This window comes from Lampris incognitus, chromosome 16 (assembly GCF_029633865.1).
Source record: "Lampris incognitus isolate fLamInc1 chromosome 16, fLamInc1.hap2, whole genome shotgun sequence".
Taxonomy (NCBI): domain Eukaryota; kingdom Metazoa; phylum Chordata; class Actinopteri; order Lampriformes; family Lampridae; genus Lampris; species Lampris incognitus.
The window spans coordinates 2,330,971-2,358,514 of record NC_079226.1 but is presented as its reverse complement, the minus strand read 5'-3'; the positions used below and the strand labels follow the sequence as shown (position 1 = coordinate 2,358,514).

At 48.5% G+C, this 27,544-nt stretch overlaps 1 protein-coding gene across 2 annotated transcripts; it reads right to left on the bottom strand.

Moving 5' to 3' along the window:
• Positions 1-4,494: 4,494 nt before the first annotated feature.
• Positions 4,495-27,188, bottom strand: jmjd7 (jumonji domain containing 7). 2 transcript variants are annotated; one of them, XM_056296362.1, is made up of 9 exons: positions 27,003-27,188; positions 20,827-20,980; positions 19,592-19,730; positions 16,369-16,483; positions 16,189-16,245; positions 12,501-12,596; positions 11,965-12,041; positions 11,676-11,835; positions 4,495-4,670 (listed from the first exon to the last, which is right to left on the bottom strand). In XM_056296362.1, the coding sequence occupies exons 1-9, from the start codon at positions 27,061-27,063 to the stop codon at positions 4,582-4,584; spliced, it is 948 nt and encodes a 315-aa protein (XP_056152337.1). In that variant the 5' UTR covers positions 27,064-27,188; the 3' UTR covers positions 4,495-4,581. The 2 variants fall into 2 exon arrangements, with proteins under 2 accessions (XP_056152337.1, XP_056152336.1); XM_056296361.1 differs by lacking the exon at positions 4,495-4,670 and adding an exon at positions 6,252-6,635.
• Positions 27,189-27,544: the final 356 nt, after the last annotated feature.

Genomic DNA, 27,544 nt, shown 5'->3' with positions numbered 1-27,544 from the left:
GAAACTTAAGACAGCTGGATGTCAGCTCCTCGGTTATCAAATGGCATCACTCATTTTTAACAAACAACTCAGCAGGTTAAGGTGAAGCATAATAGTCTGTCTCAGCTAAATCAGTACTGGAGTTCCACAGGGCTCTGTCACCTTACCTTTTCTTTTTTCCGCTGTACACAAATAAGTGCTCATCCAGGCACACACAGAACTACATTTTCAAATACTCAGATGATTCTGCCATGTTCAGTTTACTTTATAGGCATGATGATACAAACATCTATCATTCAGAAGTAGGGCAGTTTGTTGATTGGTGCGACACAAATCACCTAAATTTAAATATAAATCAAACCGAGATTATTTCTGATTCCAAAGAAGTTGGTGACAACAGTCCGGTGGTTATACAGAACCACCCAATTAAAGCAAGTTCAGGCTTAAAAGTATCTTGGTGTCCACACCGATAGTGCTTTAACCTGGAATATTCATGTTTACTGTGTACAAGTGAATCTCAAAAAATTAGAATATTGTGGAAAAGTTCATTATTTTCTGTAATTTATTTCAAAAAGTGAAACTTCATATATTCAAGATTCATTACACATGAAGTGAAATATGTCAAGCCTTTTTTGTTTTAATCTTGATGATTACGGCTTACAGCTCATGAAAATAAAAAATCAATTTTCTCAAAATATTGGAATATTACGTAAGACCAGTCAAAGAAAGGATTTATAATACAGAAATTTCGACCTTCTGAAAAGTGTGTTCATTTATGCTCTCAATACTTGGTTGAGGCTCCTTTTGCACGGATTACTGCATTAATGCAGTGTGGCATGGAGGCAGTCATCCTGTGGCGCTGCTGAGGTGTTATGGAAGCCCAGGTTGCTTTGATAGTGGCCTTCGGCTCGTCTGCATTCTTGGGTCTGGTGTCTCTCATCTTCCTCTTGACAACACCCCATACTCAGGCGAGTTGGCTGGCCAATCAAGCACAGTAATACCATGGTAATTTTGGCACTGTGGGCAGGTGCCAAGTCCTGCTGGAAAATGAAATCAGCATCTCCATACAGCTTGTCAGCAGACGGAAGCAGGAAGTGCTCTAAAATCTCCTGGTAGATGGCTGCGTTGACTCTGGGCTTGATGAAACACAGTGGACCAACACCAGCAGATGACATGGCACCCCAAATCATCACACTGGAAACTTCACACTGTAGAAAATTCACACTGGACTTCAAGCAACTTGGATTCTGTGCCTCGCCACTCTTCCTTCAGACTCTGGAACCTTGATTTCCAAATGAAATGCAACATTTACTTTCATCTGAAAAGAGGACTTTGGACAGCTGACCAACAGTCCAGTTCTTTTTCTCTTTAGCCCAGGCAAGACGCTTCTGATGATGTCTCTGGTTCAGGAGTGACTTGACACTAGGAATGCGACACTTGTAGCCCAGTTCCTGGGCACGTCTGAGTGTGGTGGCTCTTGATGCACTGACTCCAGCCTCAGTCCACTCCTTGTGAAGCTCCCCCAAATTCTTGAATCGGCCTCGCTTGACAATCCTCTCAAGACTGCGGTCATCCCTATTGCTTGTGCACCTTTTCCTACCACACTTTTCTCTTCCAGTCAATTTTCCATGGATATGCTTTGATACAGCACTCTGCGAACAGCCAGCCCTTTCAGCAACGGCCTTCTGTGGCTTATAGGGTATTGTCAAGAGGAAGGTGAGAGACACCAGACCCAACAATGCAGGCTGCTATCAATGAAACCTGGGCTTCCATAACACCTCAGCAGGGCCACAGGCTGATTGCCTCCATGCCACACCGCATTGATGCAGTAATTCATGCAAAAGGAGCCCCGACCAAGTATTGAGTGCATAAAAGAACACACTTTTCAGAAGGTCGACATTTCTGTATTATAAATCCGTTTTTATATTGGTCTTATGTAATATTCTAATATTTTGAGATACTGGATTTTTTATTTTCATGAGCTGTAAGGCGTAATCATCAAGACTAAAACAAAAAAGGCTTGACATATTTCACTTTACGTGTAATGAATCTAGAATATATGAAAGTTTCACTTTTTGAATTAAATTATTGAAAATAATGAACTTTTCCACAATATTCTAATTTTTTGAGATGTACCTGTATGTTCGACTCTTCCAGAGAATGTATTCTTTTTATACTGCGTCTGTATGGAGTCGGACAAAAAAAAAATCATGTTTTTGTTTTGTCAGGCTGTTTTAGAAAGTGTAATCATGTATGAATGACTGCATGGTTTGGCAACCTTCCTGTGTCATCAAAATCAAAGTCATACCATTTACTTTAGACTGTGATGAAAATCATCAATCAGAAAGATCATTATAATCTTCGGTCTCTCTCTTTATTCCCCCCCCCTTTTCTCCCCAATTGCATCTGGCCAATTACCCCACTCTTCTGAGCCGTCCCGGTCTCTGCGCCACCCCCTCTGCCGATCCGGGGAGGGCTGCAGACTACCACATGCCTCCTCCCATACATGTGCAGTCGCCAGCCGCTTTTCACCTGACAGTGAGGAGTTTCCCCAGGGGGACGTAGCGTGTGGGAGGATCACGCTATTCCCCTCCAGTTCCCCCTCCCCCCTGAACAGGCACCCCGACTGACCAGTGGAGGCGCTAGTGCGGTGACCAGGACACATACCAACATCCGGCTTCCCACCCGCAGACACAGCCAATTGTGTCTGTAGGGATGCCCGACCAAACTGGAGGTAACACGGGGATTCAAACCTACGATCTACATATTGGTAGGCAACAGAATAGACCGCTATGCTACCCGGACACCCTTCGGTCTCTCTTTTAACAGTGTGTACTCAAACAGGTAAAGCGAATCCTCTGTGATCCATCCCATGTCCTGTACTCTCGGTATGGTCTGTTACCGTCAGCCAGATGACACACAGCTCAGCGGTGCAAGCTGGGTCGATTTAAGAAGTCCTTTGTGCCTTTATCAGTTAGAATTTTAAACAGTAGCCTAAAAAAAGTGGAGGGTACAGACGCTGTACAGAGGACACAAACACAAACCAATTGATGCCTCAAGTTCTGTATTTTTTCCCCCCTATATTTGTACTCTGTACGTCTTCTGTTTGCTGGTGTTGTGTGCCCATATGTGTTGACCGGTCTAGCTTTGTCGAGTCCAAGTCAAACTTCCCCATGGGGACAATCGATCTATCTATCTATCTATCTATCTATCTATCTATCTATCTATCTATCTATCTATCTATCTATCTATCTATCTATCTATCTATCTATCTATCTATCTATCTATCTATCCATCCATCTATCTAACAGACAGTACAAATGGGCAGATATTTCTGTCGGGAAGGAAAATGTCAGATGTCTTGATGCTGCTCAATAATCCAGGTAAGAAAAATCACAGAAAGTTGAGTCAGTTCATCTGGACACAACGTTTATTGAGAGAAACGTTCACTTAAGGCCCTTTTCCACTGCCCTGGTGCCGGTGTCTAATCTAGAACCGGTTCCACGCTTTTCCACCGAAAAAAGACTGGTGCCGGTGCCAAAAAACTGGCTCTGGCACGGCACCGCAAAATTGCTGGACCAGAAGTTGGAACGCCTGACGTCAGTGGCTATGGGAGGGGCTACCGCAAGAAATTCGCCGCCCCTTAACCCTTGGCGCATGTCTACTGATGTTTAGTTTCTCAGTAAAACTAAATTCGCCACCATTTTGAGAAAACACGAGTGAAAGCAGTAGCAGTGAAAAGTTGAGCCAGTGGTCTGTGGAAGGACTCTGGGCAGCCACAGAAATGCAAGAGGAACTGGCAGGAGCTGTGAGGAAGAACAAGGTATATGAGGACATAAGAGCAGAGCTCGAGATGGCTGACTTCAGTAGAACACCGCAACATATCACAAACAAAGTGAAGCAGGTAGAGAAGGATTATCGAGATCACATGACGATGAAACGTTTCTCTCAATAAACGTTGTGTCCAGATTAACCCTTCTGTGAAAACGTCAAATCTTTATAGTCTCTCTTTTTGTTTTCTCTCCTCCAAGATGACACCATGTACCTCGTAACCATTGGTAACAGCCTTCCAAACATGACAGGTTTCATCATCATCTCCAGGAGGGCATTCAGCTGGCTACAGTGTTCTCCAGGAGGGCATCTCCAGGAGGGCATCTCCATGAGGGCATCTCCAGGAGGGCATCTCCAGGAGGGCATTCAGCTGGTTACAGTGTTCTCCAGGAGGGCATCTCCAGGAGGGCATCTCCAGGAGGGCATCTCCAGGAGGGCATCTCCAGGAGGGCATCTCCGCTGGCTACAGTGTTCTCCAGGAGGGCATCTCCAGGAGGGCATCTCCAGGAGGGCATCTCCAGGAGGGCATCTCCAGGAGGGCATCTCCAGGAGGGCATCTCCAGGAGGGCATCTCCAGGAGGGCATCTCCATGAGGGCATCTCCAGGAGGGCATCTCCAGGAGGGCATTCAGCTGGCTACAGTGTTCTCCAAGAGGGCATCTCCAGGAGGGCATCTCCGCTGGCTACAGTGTTCATCTTATTGGCTCTTGTCTCAGCGAAGATCTTAAGGTGTGGATTAAACATCCCTTCAGTTGACATTGACGCTATGACCTCACAGTGACCCCGTGACCCCAGCCAAGGACTCCAGCAACTGGAAGTAGTTGTATTTGATGTCATACTCCATGTCGTACCAGAAGTTCACTGAATAAGGAAACAACAGAGAACTACTGTGAAAACCACTGGAACAAAGAGAAATATACATGTTTGTATTTATTCTAGTAAGAGGCTTGGGTCTGTGTACCAGTGTGTACTGTGCTACTATGTTAGTACTGTTAGAGGTACTGCTGTCTGTGTACCATGTGTACCAGTATGTTCTGTGGTACTATGTTAGTACAGTTAGAGGTACTGTCGTCTGTGTACCACGTGTATCAGGATGTACTGTGGTACTATTTTAGCCTGTTAGAGGTACTGTTGTCTGTGTACCATGTGTACCAGTATGTACTGTGGTACTATGTTAGTACAGTTAGAGGTACTGTCGTCTGTGTACCATGTGTATCAGGATGTACTGTGGTACTGTTTTAGCCTGTTAGAGGTACTGTTGTCTGTGAACCATGTGTACCAGTATGTACTGTGGTACTATGTCAGTACTGTTAGAGGTACTATTGTCTGTGTACCATGTGTATCAGTGTGTACTGTGGCACTATGTTAGTACTGTTATAGGTACTGCTGTCTGTGTACCATGTGTATCAGTGTGTACTGTGGTACTATGTTGGTATGTAAGAGATACTGTTGTCTGTGTACCATGTGTACCAGTATGTACTGTGGTACTATGTTGGTCTGTTAGAGGTACTGCTATCTGTGTACCATGTGTATCAGTGTGTACTGTGGTACTATGTTGGTCTGTTAGAGGTACTGCTGTCTGTGTACCATGCGTACCAGTATGAGCTGTGGTACTATGTTGGTCTGTTAGAGGTACTGCTGTCTGTGTACCATGTGTATCAGTATGAGCTGTGGTACTATGTTGGTCTGTTAGAGGTACTGCTGTCTGTGTACCATGTGTATCAGTAGTACTGTGGTACTTTGATGAAATGGCAGGTTTAGTGAAGTACGGAGGAAACAGATGTGTCATGTCAGGGCTGTTCCAGCTGTGATGTAAACACAGTGGATATCAAAAGTCTTTAATGTGAAGTTGCAACCTATAAAATAAAGTGAAAAACGTTCAGAAACATTTCAGGGAAAATAGAAAAATACAAAACCTACAATAACCTGGTTGCAGGAGTGTGCACGACTTTTTATAGCTGGGGGTGTGGCTGTGTCCCGATTTAACCAATCACATTCAATCACATGTTAACTAGGCGTTAGTGTACACCTACCATCAACACAAGTGACTGTGATTAACCCCAAATAACTAAAAATAAACCCAGTAAAGTTCAGCTGGTCCTGTAGGACCACTCTCTGGCCTCTTCTGGGCTGCATCCAGCTGCAGAACTGCTGGTCCACAAAGAGCTTACCGAGCATGAACAGAGGTCATTGTTGAGAGGTATGGATCCGGGGAGGGGTGCAGAAGAACTTCCAAGATGCTACACTGCGAAGACCATCATCAACAAGTGGCACAACAGTGATGTTACCAAGAACAGGACGTCCAAGACTGACGAGAAGACGAGGAGGAAACTGGCCAGGGAGGCTGCCAAGAGGCCTACGGTAACATTAAAGGAGCTGCAGGGACTTCTGACAAGTCCTGGTTGCTCCTACATGTGACAACCATCTCCTGTACTCTTTATATGTCTGGGCTATGGGTAGGATGGCCAGATGGAAGACATTTCACATGAAGAAAAAAAAAACATCCAAGCCCGGCTAAATTTGCTAAAAAAGAAACTTCCAGTCTCCCAAAACCATGCGGAAACACGTGTTCTGGTCTGACGAGACCACGGTTGAACTTTCTGCCATAATTCCAAAAGGTGTGCCTGGTACAGGGCGGCACGGTGGCGCAGTGGTTAGCACGGTCGCCTCACAGCAAGAAGGTCCTGGGTTCGAGCCCCGGGGTAGTCCAACCTTGGTGGGTCATCCCAGGTCGTCCTATGTGTCTCTGTGTGGAGTTTGCATGTTCTCTCCGTGTCTGCGCAGGTTTCCTCCGGGTGCTTCGGTTTCCTCCCACAGTCCAAAGACCTGTAGGTCAGGTGAATTGGCTGTACTACATTGTCCCTAGGTATGAATGTGTGTTTGTGTGTGTGGGTGTGTGTGGATGTGTGTGTGGGCCCTGTGTGATGGCCTGGCAGCCTGTCCAGGGTGTCTCTCCACCTGCCGCCCAATGACTGCTGGGATAGGCTCCAGCATCCCTGCAGCCCTGAGAGCAGGATAAGCGGCTTAGGTAAGGGATGGATGTTTGGTACAAAAACAGTACACCAGCAGAAGAACACCAGAGCCAGGGTGAAGCGTGGTGGTGGCAGCACACCAGCAGAGGAAAACCAGAGCCAGGGTGAAGCGTGGTGGTGGTGGTGGCAGCACACCAGCAGAAGAACACCAGAGCCAGGGTGAAGCATGTTGGTGGCAGCACACCAGCAGAAGAACACCAGAGCCAGGGTGAAGCGTGGTGGTGGTGGTGGCAGCACACCAGCAGAAGAACACCAGAGCCAGGGTGAAGCGTGGTGGTGGTGGTGGCAGCACACCAGCAGAGGAAAACCAGAGCCAGGGTGAAGCGTGGTGGTGGCAGCACACCAGCAGAAGAACACCAGAGCCAGGGTGAAGCGTGGTGGTGGCAGCACACCAGCAGAAGAACACCAGAGCCAAGGTGAAGCATGGTGGTGGCAGCACACCAGCAGAAGAACACCAGAGCCAGGGTGAAGCATGGTGGTGGTAGCACACCAGCAGAAAAACACCAGAGCCAGGGTGAAGCATGGTGGTGGCAGCACACCAGCAGAAGAACACCGGAGCCAGGGTGAAGCATGGTGGTGGTAGCACACCAGCAGAAGAACACCAGAGCCAGGGTGAAGCGTGGTGGTGGCAGCACACCAGCAGAAGAACACCAGAGCCAGGGTGAAGCGTGGTGGTGGCAGCACACCAGCAGAAGAACACCAGAGCCAGGGTGAAGCGTGGTGGTGGCAGTACACCAGCAGAGGAAAACCAGAGCCAGGGTGAAGCATGTTGGTGGTGGCAGCACACCAGCAGAGGAACACCAGAGCCAGGGTGAAGCGTGGTGGTGGCAGCACACCAGCAGAAGAACACCAGAGCCAGGGTGAAGCGTGGTGGTGGCAGCACACCAGCAGAGGAACACCAGAGCCAGGGTGAAGCATGTTGGTGGTGGCAGCACACCAGCAGAAGAACACCAGAGCCAGGGTGAAGCGTGGTGGTGGCAGCACACCTGCAGAGGAACACCAGAGCCAGGGTGAAGCATGGTGGTGGCAGCACACCAGCAGAAGAACACCAGAGCCAGGGTGAAGCTTGGTGGTGGCAGCACACCAGCAGAGGAACACCAGAGCCAGGGTGAAGCATGTTGGTGGTGGCAGCACACCAGCAGAAGAACACCAGAGCCAGGGTGAAGCATGGTGGTGGTAGCACACCAGCAGAAGAACACCAGAGCCAGGGTGAAGCGTGGTGGTGGTGGTGGCAGCACACCAGCAGAAGAACACCAGAGCCAGGGTGAAGCGTGGTGGTGGTGGTGGCAGCACACCAGCAGAAGAACACCAGAGCCAGGGTGAAGCGTGGTGGTGGCAGCACACCAGCAGAAGAACACCAGAGCCAGGGTGAAGCGTGGTGGTGGTGGTGGTGGCAGCACACCAGCAGAAGAACACCAGAGCCAGGGTGAAGCGTGGTGGTGGCAGCACACCAGCAGAGGAAAACCAGAGCCAGGGTGAAGCGTGGTGGTGGTGGTGGTGGCAGCACACCAGCAGAAGAACACCAGAGCCAGGGTGAAGCATGGTGGTGGCAGCACACCAGCAGAAGAACACCAGAGCCAGGGTGAAGCGTGGTGGTGGCAGCACACCAGCAGAAGAACACCAGAGCCAGGGTGAAGCGTGGTGGTGGCAGCACACCAGCAGAAGAACACCAGAGCCAGGGTGAAGCGTGGTGGTGGTGGTGGCAGCACACCAGCAGAAGAACACCAGAGCCAGGGTGAAGCGTGGTGGTGGCAGTACACCAGCAGAGGAAAACCAGAGCCAGGGTGAAGCGTGGTGGTGGCAGTACACCAGCAGAGGAAAACCAGAGCCAGGGTGAAGCATGTTGGTGGTGGCAGCACACCAGCAGAAGAACACCAGAGCCAGGGTGAAGCATGGTGGTGGTGGTGGCAGCACACCAGCAGAAGAACACCAGAGCCAGGGTGAAGCATGGTGGTGGTAGCACACCAGCAGAAGAACACCAGAGCCAGGGTGAAGCGTGGTGGTGGTGGTGGCAGCACACCAGCAGAAGAACACCAGAGCCAGGGTGAAGCGTGGTGGTGGTGGCAGCACACCAGCAGAAGAACACCAGAGCCAGGGTGAAGCATGGTGGTGGTAGCACACCAGCAGAGGAACACCAGAGCCAGGGTGAAGCGTGGTGGTGGTGGCAGCACACCAGCAGAGGAAAACCAGAGCCAGGGTGAAGCATGGTGGTGGCAGCACACCAGCAGAAGAACACCAGAGCCAGGGTGAAGCGTGGTGGTGGTGGCAGCACACCAGCAGAGGAACACCAGAGCCAGGGTGAAGCGTGGTGGTGGTGGTGGTGGCAGCACACCAGCAGAAGAACACCAGAGCCAGGGTGAAGCGTGGTGGTGGCAGCACACCAGCAGAGGAAAACCAGAGCCAGGGTGAAGCGTGGTGGTGGTGGTGGTGGCAGCACACCAGCAGAAGAACACCAGAGCCAGGGTGAAGCATGGTGGTGGCAGCACACCAGCAGAAGAACACCAGAGCCAGGGTGAAGCGTGGTGGTGGCAGCACACCAGCAGAAGAACACCAGAGCCAGGGTGAAGCGTGGTGGTGGCAGCACACCAGCAGAAGAACACCAGAGCCAGGGTGAAGCGTGGTGGTGGTGGTGGCAGCACACCAGCAGAAGAACACCAGAGCCAGGGTGAAGCGTGGTGGTGGCAGTACACCAGCAGAGGAAAACCAGAGCCAGGGTGAAGCGTGGTGGTGGCAGTACACCAGCAGAGGAAAACCAGAGCCAGGGTGAAGCATGTTGGTGGTGGCAGCACACCAGCAGAAGAACACCAGAGCCAGGGTGAAGCATGGTGGTGGTGGTGGCAGCACACCAGCAGAAGAACACCAGAGCCAGGGTGAAGCATGGTGGTGGTAGCACACCAGCAGAAGAACACCAGAGCCAGGGTGAAGCATGTTGGTGGTGGCAGCACACCAGCAGAAGAACACCAGAGCCAGGGTGAAGCGTGGTGGTGGTGGTGGCAGCACACCAGCAGAAGAACACCAGAGCCAGGGTGAAGCGTGGTGGTGGTGGTGGCAGCACACCAGCAGAAGAACACCAGAGCCAGGGTGAAGCATGGTGGTGGTAGCACACCAGCAGAGGAACACCAGAGCCAGGGTGAAGCGTGGTGGTGGTGGCAGCACACCAGCAGAAGAACACCAGAGCCAGGGTGAAGCGTGGTGGTGGTGGCAGCACACCAGCAGAGGAAAACCAGAGCCAGGGTGAAGCGTGGTGGTGGCAGCACACCAGCAGAAGAACACCAGAGCCAGGGTGAAGCGTGGTGGTGGTGGCAGCACACCAGCAGAGGAACACCAGAGCCAGGGTGAAGAGTGGTGGTGGTGGCAGCACACCAGCAGAAGAACACCAGAGCCAGGGTGAAGCGTGGTGGTGGCAGCACACCAGCAGAAGAACACCAGAGCCAGGGTGAAGCGTGGTGGTGGTGGTGGCAGCACACCAGCAGAAGAACACCAGAGCCAGGGTGAAGCGTGGTGGTGGCAGTACACCAGCAGAGGAAAACCAGAGCCAGGGTGAAGCGTGGTGGTGGCAGTACACCAGCAGAGGAAAACCAGAGCCAGGGTGAAGCATGTTGGTGGTGGCAGCACACCAGCAGAAGAACACCAGAGCCAGGGTGAAGCGTGGTGGTGGTGGTGGCAGCACACCAGCAGAAGAACACCAGAGCCAGGGTGAAGCATTGGTGGTGGTAGTACACTAGCAGAAGAACACCAGAGCCAGGGTGAAGCATGTTGGTGGTGGCAGCACACCAGCAGAGGAACACCAGAGCCAGGGTGAAGCGTGGTGGTGGCAGCACACCAGCAGAAGAACACCAGAGCCAGGGTGAAGCGTGGTGGTGGCAGCACACCAGCAGAGGAACACCAGAGCCAGGGTGAAGCGTGGTGGTGGCAGCACACCAGCAGAAGAACACCAGAGCCAGGGTGAAGCGTGGTGGTGGCAGCACACCAGCAGAAGAACACCAGAGCCAGGGTGAAGTGTGGTGGTGGCAGCACACCAGCAGAAGAACACCAGAGCCAGGGTGAAGCGTGGTGGTGGCAGCACACCAGCAGAGGAACACCAGAGCCAGGGTGAAGCGTGGTGGTGGTGGCAGCACACCAGCAGAAGAACACCAGAGCCAGGGTGAAGCGTGGTGGTGGCAGCACACCAGCAGAGGAACACCAGAGCCAGGGTGAAGCATGGTGGTGGTGGTGGCAGCACACCAGCAGAAGAACACCAGAGCCAGGGTGAAGCGTGGTGGTGGTGGCAGCACACCAGCAGAGGAAAACCAGAGCCAGGGTGAAGCATGGTGGTGGCAGCACACCAGCAGAAGAACACCAGAGCCAGGGTGAAGCGTGGTGGTGGTGGCAGCACACCAGCAGAAGAACACCAGAGCCAGGGTGAAGCGTGGTGGTGGCAGCACACCAGCAGAAGAACACCAGAGCCAGGGTGAAGCGTGGTGGTGGCAGCACACCAGCAGAAGAACACCAGAGCCAGGGTGAAGCATGGTGGTGGCAGTACACCAGCAGAGGAAAACCAGAGCCAGGGTGAAGCGTGGTGGTGGTGGCAGCACACCAGCAGAAGAACACCAGAGCCAGGGTGAAGCGTGGTGGTGGTGGCAGCATCAGGCTTATGTTCTTCAGCCGCTACTGGAGCTTTTTTTCCCTTAAACATTTCGGATTGTTTTTCACTTGACTTTTATAGGTATAACTTGATATTAAAGGTGGGAAAAGTTCTGATATGACTCATCTTGATTTCACTTTGTTACATCACAAAAAGCTGCCGTTTCAACAGGGTGAGCAGACTTCCTATATCCACTGCATATTGTCGTACCTGCGATGCAGCCGTGGGACTGGCGAACATGGTGGAACCAGAGAGACGGGAGGTACAGCATCTCTCCTGCCCTCACTGTGCAGTGGAGCGGTCGAGCCCGGCTGTAATCCGGATACCGATCCAAGTCCGGGTTCAGAGGGTCCAGCGGGATCCAGGGCACCTGGTGAGAGAGAAAGAATGTCTGTGATGTCGTTATATTATCTGTTTATTAGAAAGAAAAGAGGTGAGGAAATAGATGGATAGAGGAGGGTTGGTTCAATGAATGAGTGAGGGATCAAAGAGAGGGAACCTTCTCAGAATCGATCTGATCCAAAACCTCAAAGTCTCCTCTGTCTGTCTGTCTGTACACAGCTGTCTGGTACAACCCTGGCAGAAAACACAAATACATCTACATTACAAATATGCGTTGTTAGATCAAAACAAACAACTTTCACATATGTGACACACAAAAATAACATCACTGTTGACTTACAAGACTTTTTAAAGGTCAATGGACAAGAACCAAGAGATGCTCTATGGACAAAGAACTTCTTATGGCGACTGGGGAAAGTCTGTAGGAGGTTACTATGGTTACTATAGGGGATTAAGGAAGTTACTGTAGGGAAGAATGAAGATACTATGGTTACTGTAGGGGATGAAGGAGGTTACTATGGTTACTGTAGGGGATGAAGGAGGTTAATATACTTACTGTAGGGAAAGAATGTAGGGGATGAAGGAGGTTACTATGGTTACTGTAGAGGATGAAGGAGGTTACTATGGTTACTATAGGCGATGAAGGAGATTACTATGGTTACTGTAGGGGACAAATGAGGTTACTATAGTTACCGTAGGGGATGAAGGGGCGGTCTGTAGGCGGTAGAAGGATGAACTGCTTCTCTCCAGAGACAACACAGTACAGGTTCTCATAGTGATCCTTATGCACTGTAACACACACAACATACTGTACACACAATGGACCTCATTTATCTGGTAGTATAAACGGTATGTATGTTTTGATCCAAGATGGCGGCACGCTGGACACAGCGGCTGCTGCGGCTCCCTGTTCAGCGTTGTGTTTTCTTTGTTATTTATACGTTAGTTTTAAGTGTATTTACAAGTGTAGGTCCTGTGGTCTCCTACAGCCATCAGGAACCTTTAACCTCAGAACGGATTACTCACTTCCCTCCACCATCATGGACAACTTCCCCCTCCATATTATCCGCTCACCGGCCTTGCAGTGGAAACGCTGCCCCCCGTCAATAACGTCAACAGAAGAGGGGGAAACGAGGCGGGCTACATGCTAAGCTAAGTAGCACTCCCTTCAAAGTCCCCCCCCCCAGCATCTTCATGGCTAATGTCCGGTCGTTAGCTAACAAAATGGAGGAGATAAGACTCAGGCTGTCCTCTCAGAAAAGGCTGCAGAACTGCTGTCTGCTGATGTTTACGGAGACTTGGCTCAACAGCAACATGGCGACTCGGCAGTCGAGCTAGCGGGCTACACAGCCTTCTGTGGCGGGAAAACACATTTTTTTAAATACTGGTTTTGCTGTCAATTACTATGGTAACAACTGAAGGCTTCGAAGCATTCGGGTCAGCCCTAATGTTTGTAAATGAAAAGCAGTCTCTCAGAAGTGAAGAGAGTGCTCATGGTCCAACCGAAGCATAAAGTCACACCATCACCCCCCTCATAAGGGAAGAAGGAAGTCTCCCAAATCAACAGAAAACAGAACAGAAGAAAGACAGGAAGATGAAAAGGTGAAGTGCTGGGTGACGTGAAGAGACGCCTCACACATGTCTGCAAGCAGCACTGCCTCAGCGTGGAACTTCGGTTTGACATCGCTTCAGCATCACCACGTGTCGCTCAGCTTCTAAATGTGTTTCCTGTCTACTCCGCCACACTGCACATGCACCTGTCCTGGAAGAGGATGAGCTCAAAAGTCTGGCTTCACTGCAGTGTCTTCCCATGATGGGTCATTACAAAACATGATGCTTTATTTAGATTTCTTGGTTTACACATCCTCAACTGCCTCACCTGGTCTCTCAACATCACTCACATCCTGAGGAAGTCACAGTATTTTCTGAAGCATCTCAAGAGTTTTGGTATGAGCACCAAAACTCTTACCAACTTTTATGGCAGTACCATGGAGAGTGTGTGGACAGGCTGTATCACGGTGTGGTTTGGCGACCTGACTTATCAGGACTGCAGACTGCTGCAGAGGACTGTAAAGACAGCAGCAAAAATCACTGGCATGAACCTACCACAACTTCCTGATAGTTACACCCCTCACTGCAAAAGGAAAGCCCAAAACATCATGAAGGACACCAGCCCCCTGCTCATGTTCTGTTCTCACTCCTTCCCTCTAAGAAACACTACTGGAGCACCACATCACACACCAGTTGTCTCGGTATGACTTCCTTTCCACAGGCGGTCAGGCTGCTGAACAGACGACCTACGACCTACCCATATGCACCGTACTTGCTGTCTACGTTAAGAGGGAACAACCATCCTTGAACCGGGGGGGGGGGGGCTAAGTGTACAATGAGTATAATGCTGTGATTTGTGATTGCAACTGCCAACCAGAGAACAGTTGAACAAGTGACGTCAAAGCTTCCACCCAACTCAGGAAGGGCGAAGCGAGTCACAAAGTCGATCACAACCTTTATTGCCAACGATTTGTTCCCCTACTCAGTCATGGAGAACCAGGACTTTGGCGCTATGCTGCTCACTTTGGAGCCGAGATCCAACACCCCCTCTGGATGTTTCTTCACCGACACAGCAAGACCCACACCGTACAACCAAACCAACACCAGAGTCATGGAACCACTGAGGAAAGCGGGTAGGACAGCAGGAACTTGTGATGTGGGGGACATCCACTGCTACAGAATCTTATGTCACCATAACGGCACTTTATTACCCATGACTGGCAACTGGTGTCTCACATGCTCCTAACAAGAGCAATGAGTGAGAGCCACACGGGGGCGTGGTCACTGTAACTCCAGTTAATGGTCACACCCATAGGTGCATATGAAACTGGTCGTTGGTTTCAGCCGTTATGCCACTGTATCGTTTATAAGGGTGGGGACACCTGCAGTCACTGTCTTGTTTATAAGGGTGGGGACACCTGCAGTCACTGTCTTGTTTATAAGGGTGGGGACACCTGCAGTCACTGTCTTGTTTATAAGGGTGGGGACACCTGCAGTCACTGTATTGTTTATAAGGGTGGGACACCTGCAGTCACTGTATTGTTTATAAGGGTGGGGACACCTGCAGTCACTGTCTCGTTTATAAGGGTGGGGACACCTGCAGTCACTGTCTTGTTTATAAGGGTGGGGACACCTGCAGTCACTGTCTTGTTTATAAGGGTGGGGACACCTGCAGTCACTGTGTTGTTTATAAGGGTGGGGACACCTGCAGTCACTGTCTTGTTTATAAGGGTGGGGACACCTGCAGTCACTGTATTGTTTATAAGGGTGGGGACACCTGCAGTCACTGTATTGTTTATAAGGGTGGGGACACCTGCAGTCACTGTCTTGTTTATAAGGGTGGGACAACTGCAGTCACTGTCTTGTTTATAAGGGTGGGGACACCTGCAGTCACTGTCTTGTTTATAAGGGTGGGGACACCTGCAGTCAATGTATTGTTTATAAGGGTGGGGACACCTGCAGTAACTGTCTTGTTTATAAGGGTGGGGGTACCTGCAGTCACTGTCTTGTTTATAAGGGTGGGGACACCTGCAGTCACTGTCTTGTTTATAAGGGTGGGGACACCTGCAGTCACTGTATTGTTTATAAGGGTGGGGACACCTGCAGTCACTGTCTTGTTTATAAGGGTGGGGACACCTGCAGTCACTGTCTTGTTTATAAGGGTGGGGACACCTGCAGTCACTGTCTTGTTTATAAGGGTGGGGACACCTGCAGTCACTGTCTTGTTTATAAGGGTGGGGACACCTGCAGTCACTGTCTTGTTTATAAGGGTGGGGACACCTGCAGTCACTGTCTTGTTTATAAGGGTGGGGACACCTGCAGTCAATGTATTGTTTATAAGGGTGGGGGTACCTGCAGTCACTGTCTTGTTTATAAGGGTGGGGACACCTGCAGTCACTGTCTTGTTTATAAGGGTGGGGGTACCTGCAGCCACTGTATCGTTTATAAGGGTGGGGACACCTGCAGTCACTGTCTTGTTTATAAGGGTGGGGACACCTGCAGTCACTGTCTTGTTTATAAGGGTGGGACAACTGCAGTCACTGTATTGTTTATAAGGGTGGGGACACCTGCAGTCACTGTCTTGTTTATAAGGGTGGGGACACCTGCAGTCACTGTCTTGTTTATAAGGGTGGGGACACCTGCAGTCACTGTATTGGTTATAAGGGTGGGGACACCTGCCGCCACTGTGGTTTTCTTACCTGGACTATTGAGCATCAAGTAAGATGTTACAGCGATGACCTGGATTCAGACTACAGCCTGACGTGTTGGTGTTCATGTTTGGAACAGTGAAAGTGGATATGATGAAGAAAGTAAAGACAGCAAGCCTTACTAGAGGTGACAGCAGCAGACTCCCCAAGCCAGAAGTTGACGGCGTCTGGAAGTTTTCCTGAGGAAACATGAAGCGTGTTTGATGGAAGCTGATGTTTCATTGCAACAAAACAGATTACAAGTCAGATTATCAGGTGTTTCTCTCTCTGCGTGACTGACAGATTTGAGTGACAGACTTTACCCAGAGCCTGGCTCATCCAAGATATGTGAGGCTCCACGTCCTCCGTCAGGTCAGGAAGTTCCTCCGTCAGGTTGGAGCATTGCTTCTGCACATAAAACACTCCGTTCTTCTTCACCTTCACCAGAAAGACCAGCACACAAACACATCAGACCACAGCAGGGACCAACAGACCATCGTCACACACTTCAGCTAGTTTCCACAGCTTAACACCATTAACACACACACACACACACACACATATACACCGATCAGCCAAAACATTAAAACTCAGTCCATCCATCCATCATCCAAACCGCTGATCCTGCTCTCAGGGTGGCGGGGATGCTGGAGTCTATCCCAGCAGTCACTGGGCAGCAGGCGGGGGGACACCCTGGACAGGCTGCCAGGCCATCACAGGGCAAAAGAATTTAACAAAGTTGTCATAAACGTGAGCTGTAAAGCACTGTGGACTGTCCATCTGTGTATGTGTCCTCTACCTCCAGAGCATGTGAGAACCTCAAGTCTGACAAGGCAGGGATAAATAAAACTGCATAATGGGAAATGTAAATAAATTAATTAATAAAATAATAAATAAAACTGTCAAATGGGAAATGTAAACAAACAAATAAATAAAATAGATAATAAATAAATCTGAATAATGGGAAACGTAAACAATTAAATAAATAAATAAAATAGATAATAAATACAACTCCATAATGGGAAATGTAAAGCTCAGTTCTACACTGGGCTGTACCTCCTTACGTCTGCCGCTGCACCAGCTGGACGGTGACAGGTAACGGAGGTAAACACGGAGCAACACTGATTTCTCTTTGTGTTTGCGTCAGCCTCATCTAGTATGCCTGTAAGATTCATCATGAATGAGTACCATCACAAGTTTAATTCTGCAGGATCCATCGTGGATGAGTACCATCACAAGTTTAATTCTGCAGGATTCATCGTGGATGAATACCATCACAAGTTTAATTCTGCAGGATTCATCGTGGATGAGTACCATCACAAGTTTAATTCTGCAGGATTCATCATGGATGAGTACCATCACAAGTTTAATTCTGCAGGATTCATCATGAATGAGTACCATCACAAGTTTAATTCTGCAGGATCCATCGTGGATGAGTACCATCACAAGTTTAATTCTGCAGGATTCATCGTGGATGAATACCATCACAAGTTTAATTCTGCAGGATTCATCGTGGATGAGTACCATCACAAGTTTAATTCTGCAGGATTCATCATGGATGAGTACCATCACAAGTTTAATTCTGCAGGATTCATCATGGATGAGTACCATCACAAGTTTAATTCTGCAGGATCCATCGTGAATGAGTACCATCACAAGTTTAATTCTGCAGGATCCATCGTGGATGAGTACCATCACAAGTTTAATTCTGCAGGATTCATCATGGATGAGTACCATCACAAGTTTAATTCTGCAGGATTCATCATGGATGAGTACCATCACAAGTTTAATTCTGCAGGATTCATCGTGGATGAGTACCATCACAAGTTTAATTCTGCAGGATTCATCGTGGATGAATACCATCACAAGTTTAATTCTGCAGGATCCATCGTGAATGAGTACCATCACAAGTTTAATTCTGCAGGATCCATCATGGATGAGTACCATCACAAGTTTAATTCTGTAGGATTAATCATGGATGAGTACCATCACAAGTTTAATTCTGCAGGATCCATCATGGATGAGTACCATCACAAGTTTAATTCTGCAGGATTCATCATGGATGACTACCATCACAAGTTTAATTCTGCAGGATTCATCATGGATGAGTACCATCACAAGTTTAATTCTGCAGGATTCATCATGGATGAGTACCATCACAAGTTTAATTCTGCAGGATTCATCGTGGATGAGTACCATCACAAGTTTAATTCTGCAGGATTCATCGTGGATGAATACCATCACAAGTTTAATTCTGCAGGATTCATCATGAATGAGTACCATCACAAGTTTAATTCTGCAGGATCCATCATGGATGAGTACCATCACAAGTTTAATTCTGCAGGATTCATCGTGGATGAATACCATCACAAGTTTAATTCCGCAGGATTCATCGGGGATGAGTACCATCACAAGTTTAATTCTGCAGGATCCATCATGGATGAGTACCATCACAAGTTTAATTCTGCAGGATTCATGATGGATGAGTACCATCACAAGTTTAATTCTGCAGGATTCATCATGGATGAGTACCATCACAAGTTTAATTCTGCAGGATCCATCATGGATGAGTACCATCACAAGTTTAATTCTGCAGGATTCATCATGGATGAGTACCATCACAAGTTTAATTCTATAGGATTAATCGGGGATGAGTACCATCACAAGTTTCATTCTGTAGGATTCATCATGGATGACTACCATCACAAGTTTAATTCTGTAGGATTCATCATGGATGAGTACCATCACAAGTTTAATTCTATAGGATTAACTGGGGATGAGTACCATCACAAGTTTAATTCTATAGGATTAATCGGGGATGAGTACCATCACAAGTTTAATTCTGCAGGATTCATCGTGGATGAGTACCATCACAAGTTTCATTCTGCAAGATTAATCAGGGATGAGTACCATCACAAGTTTAATTCTGTAGGATTCATCATGGATGAGTACCATCACAAGTTTAATTCTATAGGATTAATCAGGGATGACTACCATCACAAGTTTAATTCTGCAGGATTCATCGTGGATGACTACCATCACAAGTTTAATTCTGTAGGATTCATCGTGGATGAGTACCATCACAAGTTTCATTCTGCAGGATTCATCATGGATGACTACCATCACAAGTTTAATTCTATAGGATTCATCATGGATGAGTACCATCACAAGTTTCATTCTGCAGGATTCATCGTGGATGAGTACCATCACAAGTTTCATTCTGCAGGATTCATCGTGGATGAGTACCATCACAAGTTTAATTCTGCAGGATTCATCGTGGATGAGTACCATCACAAGTTTAATTCTGCAGGATTCATCGTGGATGACTACCATCACAAGTTTAATTCTGTAGGATTCATCATGGATGAGTACCATCACAAGTTTAATTCTATAGGATTAATCAGGGATGACTACCATCACAAGTTTAATTCTGTAGGATTCATCATGGATGAGTACCATCACAAGTTTAATTCTATAGGATTAATCGGGATGACTACCATCACAAGTTTAATTAAAGATGAAGCCACAATGTGAGAAGCAACACACCTTTCCTTCCAGCACATCCAGCAGAGAGGAGAAGGTCATCTCCCGTTCCTCTGGCATCACAAACCGATCCCCATTAACAGCGTCAGCGTAGCCATTAGGTGTCACCGCCACACTGATGACCTTTGACCCCACCTTCTCTCTGGGAGGGGGATGTTTAGCATAGTGTGTTTAGTACACCTTGGTGTCAGATGGAAAATAAAGAACATGTTATCTGAATAACAACATGCAGTCAGAATTCCCATATGTTACCCAAAAACTCTTCCTGGAGTTTTGTACTTTAAGACCTTCCTGTAAAGTAATAATGTGTCATGTTACAGAAAACTACAGCAAAATACAACTGGAACTTCTATACTGAATGACAGTCTGACTTATGCACCAAGCTCTTTACGAGTATAACAACTTGAAAGAGTACAACAAATAATTAGTGAAGTTCCAGTCATATGTTATGTAGTACTGGGTTAAACATGATCCAGAACCTTCACTCAGCTCACTTGTAACTCAACGTTCCTCATCGAAAACAGGAGACGGAGGTCCTAGCAAGGCAAAACTATCTCTTTTACCATGTTCCATACACTCCCCAACCTCCTTCCTCGCTCCTACTGCAGCCAGCATTCCGTCATATCTTTGCAGAAGTTGGCCTTCAGGTGTTTGATAACTTTGAGAATTGACACGTTTTTTGTTCCTTCATCTTCGGCGTTTTCAACATTCACGTCCGCCATTACGCTAATGTTAGCTTTAGACTTTGCTTGGTCGAGCTGAATTCTATTTTAAATTGCACAGTTTTTTCATGACTTCTGCTCGGTCTTCCTAATGTAGACGACATCAGAGTATGTTTAGCAGTGTTACTGCTCACTTTCCAACCATGACTGGTTTGGTTTGAAATAGGATTTTACCCAGGTGTTGCATCTGTCTAGCACGCCACCATACCAGAAACCAAAAACGTCCCTTTTAACAAGGTAAATAAATGAAGGCGTGAGCTGAGCGCGGCTCCATCTGGTTTAACTCAGTTCAAATAGTTCTGTTTCTAAAGAACCACCAATGTAGAAAACAGCGTCAGTGTTTCTCAGATAAAACATGTCAGTCTGAGCATCCATGTCTTATATTCTGCTCAAAACAAGGAGCACTAAAGTGTTTTGGCCAAATCCTCATTGTACTAGATGTGCCTCTCATTCCTCTGGTCTCTGTGAGGTCAGAGGTCAAGCTCAGCTAAATCAGAATGTCTGCATCCTCCTGACCTGAGGTATGAGGGAGTCCATCGAGAAAGAGCCGGCCAGTGATTGATGGCGTTCCGGATGATGCAGGGCTTATTTGGACAGATCCAGTCCCGGTAAAACTCCAGAGGGGTGGGCAGCTGATCCAAGTAAGGCACCGATTGGTTCAGATAGAGTTCTATTCAACAAAACATTAAAAACCACATTTTAATCTGACCCTCAACCAAACTCTGCATCACAGTGAATTAATGAAACCTTCATTCTAAACTGATACCGTAAAACTTACTTCCAATCACTAGCAGTTGTACCTAGAGTGGCCCTGAAGCCAATGCTATGATATTTTGACTACTTATGGTGAATTAGCCTTTTTAAGACTGCATAATATTCAGAAAAATATAATTTCTATTGCTCGTCTATGAGAGTTTGCAAGCTGATTTCTCCAAAATGCCACAGTAATAAGACTTAATATAGCTTATGGTGGTTGACTGATCCATAATCTTATCCAAAATCAAATCATTAGAGAAAATTAGACTCATTATAGTGATGTCTGGTTGTTGCCTAGGCGATATGGCAAAAAAGCAAATTCATTTGCTGAGCTCATTGAGTTTGCCAGGTTACTGCTGTCCCTCCCCCACTGGCCTCATCTGTCATTACCCCTCTCCCCAGGAGTTTTCCCCGTACAGACTATTATTAGGCACCACCGGGCCTCTCATCCACATGACATATCTGATGGCAGAAACAGTAACAACCACAACAGCAACAACAACAACAACCTAATATCTGGAGCAAATATCTGCAATTATGTCCTATTTGTTGAACTCCCGTTGCTTTTCACTCTGCTGTGACACCAAACAAATTTGCCCTCTTGAATGTGACATCTCTTGGTAATAAGTCCTTTATCATTAATAATAATAATAATAATAATAAGGGATAACGTTACCAAAAATGTGATTTCCATTGCTTGTCTCAAGAGTTTTCAAGCTGTTTTCAAGCAGTTGCCACAGCTAGGAGACTTAATATTTCTTATGGTGGGAGGCTGACTGATCCAAAATCTGAATTAATGAGGTGTTTCAACTAACTAAGGTGATTTCTGGTTTTGTAAGGTGTGTAATGCTGCACATAAAAAATGCTATATAATTTACTCAGGGGAGTTTCCCCCAGTAAAACATACCGCCCACTGTTGGTAGTTTTACAATTTGTGCTTCTGAATCCAAATGTATTGGACATTTCGACTGATTATAGTTCAGCTTTTCTAAGTTGCATAATATACGAAAAATGTAAAGCCAATTAGAAAAGCATGCATCTGTCTCAGTCACGTGACAGTCTCACTGCCAACGAACAGCTCCGCCATGTTGGAGGCCAGCTGGACCTCAGCAGCCACTGCCTACACCTGGCCTCTCACGGTCGGTCTGGGTTTACAAGAACCACGTTTTAAGCAAAAGTCGGACAAACGTCCGCAACTAAAACACGGCAGTTGTGATTCACTCTTCAAAAAACAGTCTGCAAAACACATTTTACAAAGTTCCGGCCTGACGGCACAAAGGGTCAGAGTGGAACCACGGGCCCAGAAGGAACCGTTGTACAATGTGGCGCAGCAGAGCTGCTGTGTGAGATCACACCCGAACCACATTCTGCCACGCCCACTGGCCAGGAGGCCTGCAGCGTCGCAGTGACGTCAGCACGGGATCCTGCGGACTGGAGCCGCCGTCCTCCAACATGGCGGACGGGTTGCCGTCACGTGACATGCGACGTCATGGGAGACGAACCCACAGGACTGAATTGATTTCTAGGAGGGCGTCCGGGTAGTGTAGCGATCTAGTCTATTGCCTAACAACACGGGATCTTTGGGTCGAGTCCCCGTGTTACCTCCGGCTTGGTCAGGCGTCCCCACAGACACAACTGGCCGTGTCTGCGGGTAGGAAGTCGGATGTGGATATTTGTCCTGGTCGCTGCACTAGCGCCTCCTCTCCTCGGTCGGGGCGTCTGCAGGCCTCCCCAGATCAGCAGAGGGGGTGGAGCAACGTCCGGGACGGATCAAAAAGAGCAAAAACAACAAATGGATTTCTAGTAGATGTGGTTATGCCACTGTACTGTTTATAAGGGTGGGGACACCTGCAGTCAGGTGAGACACTGTACTGTTTATAAGGGTGGGGACACCTGCAGTCAGGTGAGGACACTGTACTGTTTATAAGGGTGGGGACACCTGCAGTCAGGTGAGACACTGTACTGTTTATAAGGGTGGGGACACCTGCAGTCAGGTGAGACACTGTACTGTTTATAAGGGTGGGGACACCTGCAGTCAGGTGAGACACTGTATTGTTTATAAGGGTGGGGACACCTGCAGTCAGGTGAGACACTGTATTGTTTATAAGGGTGGGGACACCTGCAGTCAGGTGAGACACTGTACTGTTTATAAGGGTGGGGACACCTGCAGTCAGGTGAGGACACTGTACTGTTTATAAGGGTGGGGACACCTGCAGTCAGGTGAGACACTGTACTGTTTATAAGGGTGGGGACACCAGCAGTCAGGTGAGACACTGTACTGTTTATAAGGGTGGGGACACCTGCAGTCAGGTGAGACACTGTACTGTTTATAAGGGTGGGGACACCTGCAGTCAGGTGAGACACTGTACTGTTTATAAGGGTGGGGACACCTGCAGTCAGGTGAGACACTGTATTGTTTATAAGGGTGGGGACACCTGCAGTCAGGTGAGGACACTGTACTGTTTATAAGGGTGGGGACACCTGCAGTCAGGTGAGGACACTGTACTGTTTATAAGGGTGGGGACACCTGCAGTCAGGTGAGGACACTGTACTGTTTATAAGGGTGGGGACACCTGCAGTCAGGTGAGGACACTGTATTGTTTATAAGGGTGGGGACACCTGCAGTCAGGTGAGGACACTGTACTGTTTATAAGGGTGGGGACACCTGCAGTCAGGTGAGGACACTGTACTGTTTATAAGGGTGGGGACACCTGCAGTCAGGTGAGACACTGTACTGTTTATAAGGGTGGGGACACCTGCAGTCAGGTGAGGACACTGTACTGTTTATAAGGGTGGGGACACCTGCAGTCAGGTGAGACACTGTATTGTTTATAAGGGTGGGGACACCTGCAGTCAGGTGAGGACACTGTATTGTTTATAAGGGTGGGGACACCTGCAGTCAGGTGAGACACTGTATTGTTTATAAGGGTGGGACACCTGCAGTCAGGCGAGGACACTGTATTGTTTATAAGGGTGGGGACACCTGCAGTCAGGTGGGACACTGTATTGTTTATAAGGGTGGGACACCTGCAGTCAGGTGAGACACTGTATTGTTTATAAGGGTGGGGACACCTGCAGTCAGGTGGGACACTGTATTGTTTATAAGGGTGGGGACACCTGCAGTCAGGTGAGACACTGTACTGTTTATAAGGGTGGGGACACCTGCAGTCAGGTGAGGACACTGTATTGTTTATAAGGGTGGGGACACCTGCAGTCAGGTGAGACACTGTACTGTTTATAAGGGTGGGGACACCTGCAGTCAGGTGAGGACACTGTATTGTTTATAAGGGTGGGGACAGCTGCAGTCAGGTGAGACACTGTATTGTTTATAAGGGTGGGGACACCTGCAGTCAGGTGAGGACACTGTATTGTTTATAAGGGTGGGGACACCTGCAGTCAGGTGAGGACACTGTATTGTTTATAAGGGTGGGGACACCTGCAGTCAGGTGAGACACTGTATTGTTTATAAGGGTGGGACACCTGCAGTCAGGCGAGGACACTGTATTGTTTATAAGGGTGGGGACACCTGCAGTCAGGTGAGGACACTGTACTGTTTATAAGGGTGGGGACACCTGCAGTCAGGTGAGGACACTATTGTTTATAAGGGTGGGGACACCTGCAGTCAGGTGAGACACTGTATTGTTTATAAGGGTGGGACACCTGCAGTCAGGTGAGACACTGTATTGTTTATAAGGGTGGGGACACCTGCAGTCAGGTGAGACACTGTATTGTTTATAAGGGTGGGGACACCTGCAGTCAGGTGAGGACACTGTATTGTTTATAAGGGTGGGGACACCTGCAGTCAGGTGAGGACACTGTATTGTTTATAAGGGTGGGGACACCTGCAGTCAGGTGAGGACACTGTATTGTTTATAAGGGTGGGGACATCTGCAGTCAGGTGACACACTGTATTGTTTATAAGGGTGGAACACCTGCAGTCAGGCGAGGACACTGTATTGTTTATAAGGGTGGGGACACCTGCAGTCAGGTGAGGACACTGTACTGTTTATAAGGGTGGGGACACCTGCAGTCAGGTGAGGACACTGTACTGTTTATAAGGGTGGGGACACCTGCAGTCAGGTGAGGACACTGTATTGTTTATAAGGGTGGGGACACCTGCAGTCAGGTGAGGACACTGTATTGTTTATAAGGGTGGGGACACCTGCAGTCAGGTGAGGACACTGTACTGTTTATAAGGGTGGGGACACCGGCAGTCAGGTGAGGACACTGTACTGTTTATAAGGGTGGGGACACCTGCAGTCAGGTGAGACACTGTATTGTTTATAAGGGTGGGGACACCTGCAGTCAGGTGAGGACACTGTACTGTTTATAAGGGTGGGGACACCTGCAGTCAGGTGAGGACACTGTACTGTTTATAAGGGTGGGGACACCTGCAGTCAGGTGAGGACACTGTATTGTTTATAAGGGTGGGGACACCTGCAGTCAGGTGAGACACTGTATTGTTTATAAGGGTGGGGACACCTGCAGTCAGGTGAGGACACTGTATTGTTTATAAGGGTGGGGACACCTGCAGTCAGGTGAGGACACTGTACTGTTTATAAGGGTGGGGACACCTGCAGTCAGGTGAGGACACTGTATTGTTTATAAGGGTGGGGACACCTGCAGTCAGGTGAGACACTGTATTGTTTATAAGGGTGGGGACACCTGCAGTCAGGTGAGACACTGTATTGTTTATAAGGGTGGGACACCTGCAGTCAGGCGAGGACACTGTATTGTTTATAAGGGTGGGGACACCTGCAGTCAGGTGAGGACACTGTACTGTTTATAAGGGTGGGGACACCTGCAGTCAGGTGAGGACACTGTACTGTTTATAAGGGTGGGGACACCTGCAGTCAGGTGAGGACACTGTACTGTTTATGAGGGTGGGGACACCTGCAGTCAGGTGAGACACTGTATTGTTTATAAGGGTGGGGACACCTGCAGTCAGGTGAGGACACTGTACTGTTTATGAGGGTGGGGACACCTGCAGTCAGGTGAGACACCGATTTCATTTAGCAGAGGCTAGTATCCAAAGTGACGTACACCTGAGAGTTAATACAACACAAAAACTGGGTTGAAGTGCGACAGGACATCGGTATCACCAGGCGGTGCACAAAGACAACGCACAGCGTGCAGAGACGTGTGTGTGTGTTTCGTGGTTTTTTTGGAGTGATGAGCGATGAAACGTTTCTCTCAGTAAACGTTGTGTCCAGATGAGCTGATTCAACTCTCTGTGATTTCTATCAAGTTAAATATTCTCAAGGGAAGGTTTACAAGATGGCGGTGAGACCAGCTATGTTATATGGTTTGGAGACAGTAGCACTGATGAAAAGACAGGAGGAGGAGCTGGAGGTGGCAGAGATGAAGATGATAAGATTTTCACTGGGAGTGATGAAGAAGGACAGGATTAGGAAGGAGTATATTAGAGGGACCGCTCAGGTTGGACGGTTTGGAGACAAAGCAAGAGAGACAAGATTGAGATGGTTTGGACATGTGTGGAGGAGAGATGCTGGGTATACTGGGAGAAGGATGCTGAATATGGAGCTGCCAGGGAAGAGGAGAAGAGGAAGGCCACAGAGGAGGTTTATGGAGGTGGTGAGGGAGGACATGCAGGTGGCTGGTGTGACAGAGGAGGATGCAGAGGACTGGACGAGATGGAAACGGATTATTCTCAGTGGCGCCCCCTAACGGGAGCAGCCGAGAGTAGTGGTAGATTTCTTAATCTTACCCAAAGAAGTAAGTAAGTAAACCGTAAGGAGGTTGGAAACTGCATGTCAGATCATAACGTCATAATTACCGTGTGGTTTGATAACGTAATAAGCGTAATACATGCGCATGTGGATATGTGTGCCCGTGGGCGGACAGCTGGACTGCAGTCTACTCGTCAGACTTCGAGCGTCTGTCAGCGTGGGACAAGTGTTGGGAGTCAGTTTTACCGTGAGCCTCCAGAGAGAAGTGTGTCAGGCGTTTCCTCACAGCGTCCAGTCCTCCCGCCATGACTGAACTCTCGCCGCGGCAGCTTCCTCCGCCAGCGGAAACCCGTCACAAACAACCAACAAGTATTACGGTCAACGTCCCGCAGCCGCAGCCGACATGATCGCGAACCATCGCGTCTGCGGCCACGCTGCTTTATGTATATCGTCTGCGCATGCGCAGCAACTTCTTCTACTACGCTCCCAGGGAGTTGCCGGGGGCACGATGTCTCCCTCCAAAGGCGGAACCCTGAACTACAACGTAGTTTGAATCCAGTCTTAACCGACAGCATGACAAGTCCACTCACTGTAGAGTTGGCAGAAACCCCACAGACAGCACACATTAGCGGGACGCTGCCTTGTTCCATAACAGCACACACGATCATAAGAACTTGCTAGTTTGGCGGCTGCCCTTCCTCACACCTGCAGCCAATCTAGGCTGATTGACGTCATGTGGTGATGGACGTTTAGGCTGGGTGTCCGGAGAGGAGCTCCTGGCTTGCTGG

Excerpts from the sequence above, each read along its gene's own strand:
- jmjd7 (XM_056296361.1), bottom strand. The coding sequence starts at position 27,063 with ATGGCGGGAGGACTGGACGCTGTGAGGAAACGCCTGACACACTTCTCT. Across the intron at positions 16,484-19,591 it reads TGGATGTGCTGGAAGGAAAG|GTGAAGAAGAACGGAGTGTT; the intron begins GTGTGTTGCTTC and ends TTTCTGGTGAAG. Across the intron at positions 16,246-16,368 it reads TTGGATGAGCCAGGCTCTGG|GAAAACTTCCAGACGCCGTC; the intron begins GTAAAGTCTGTC and ends ATGTTTCCTCAG.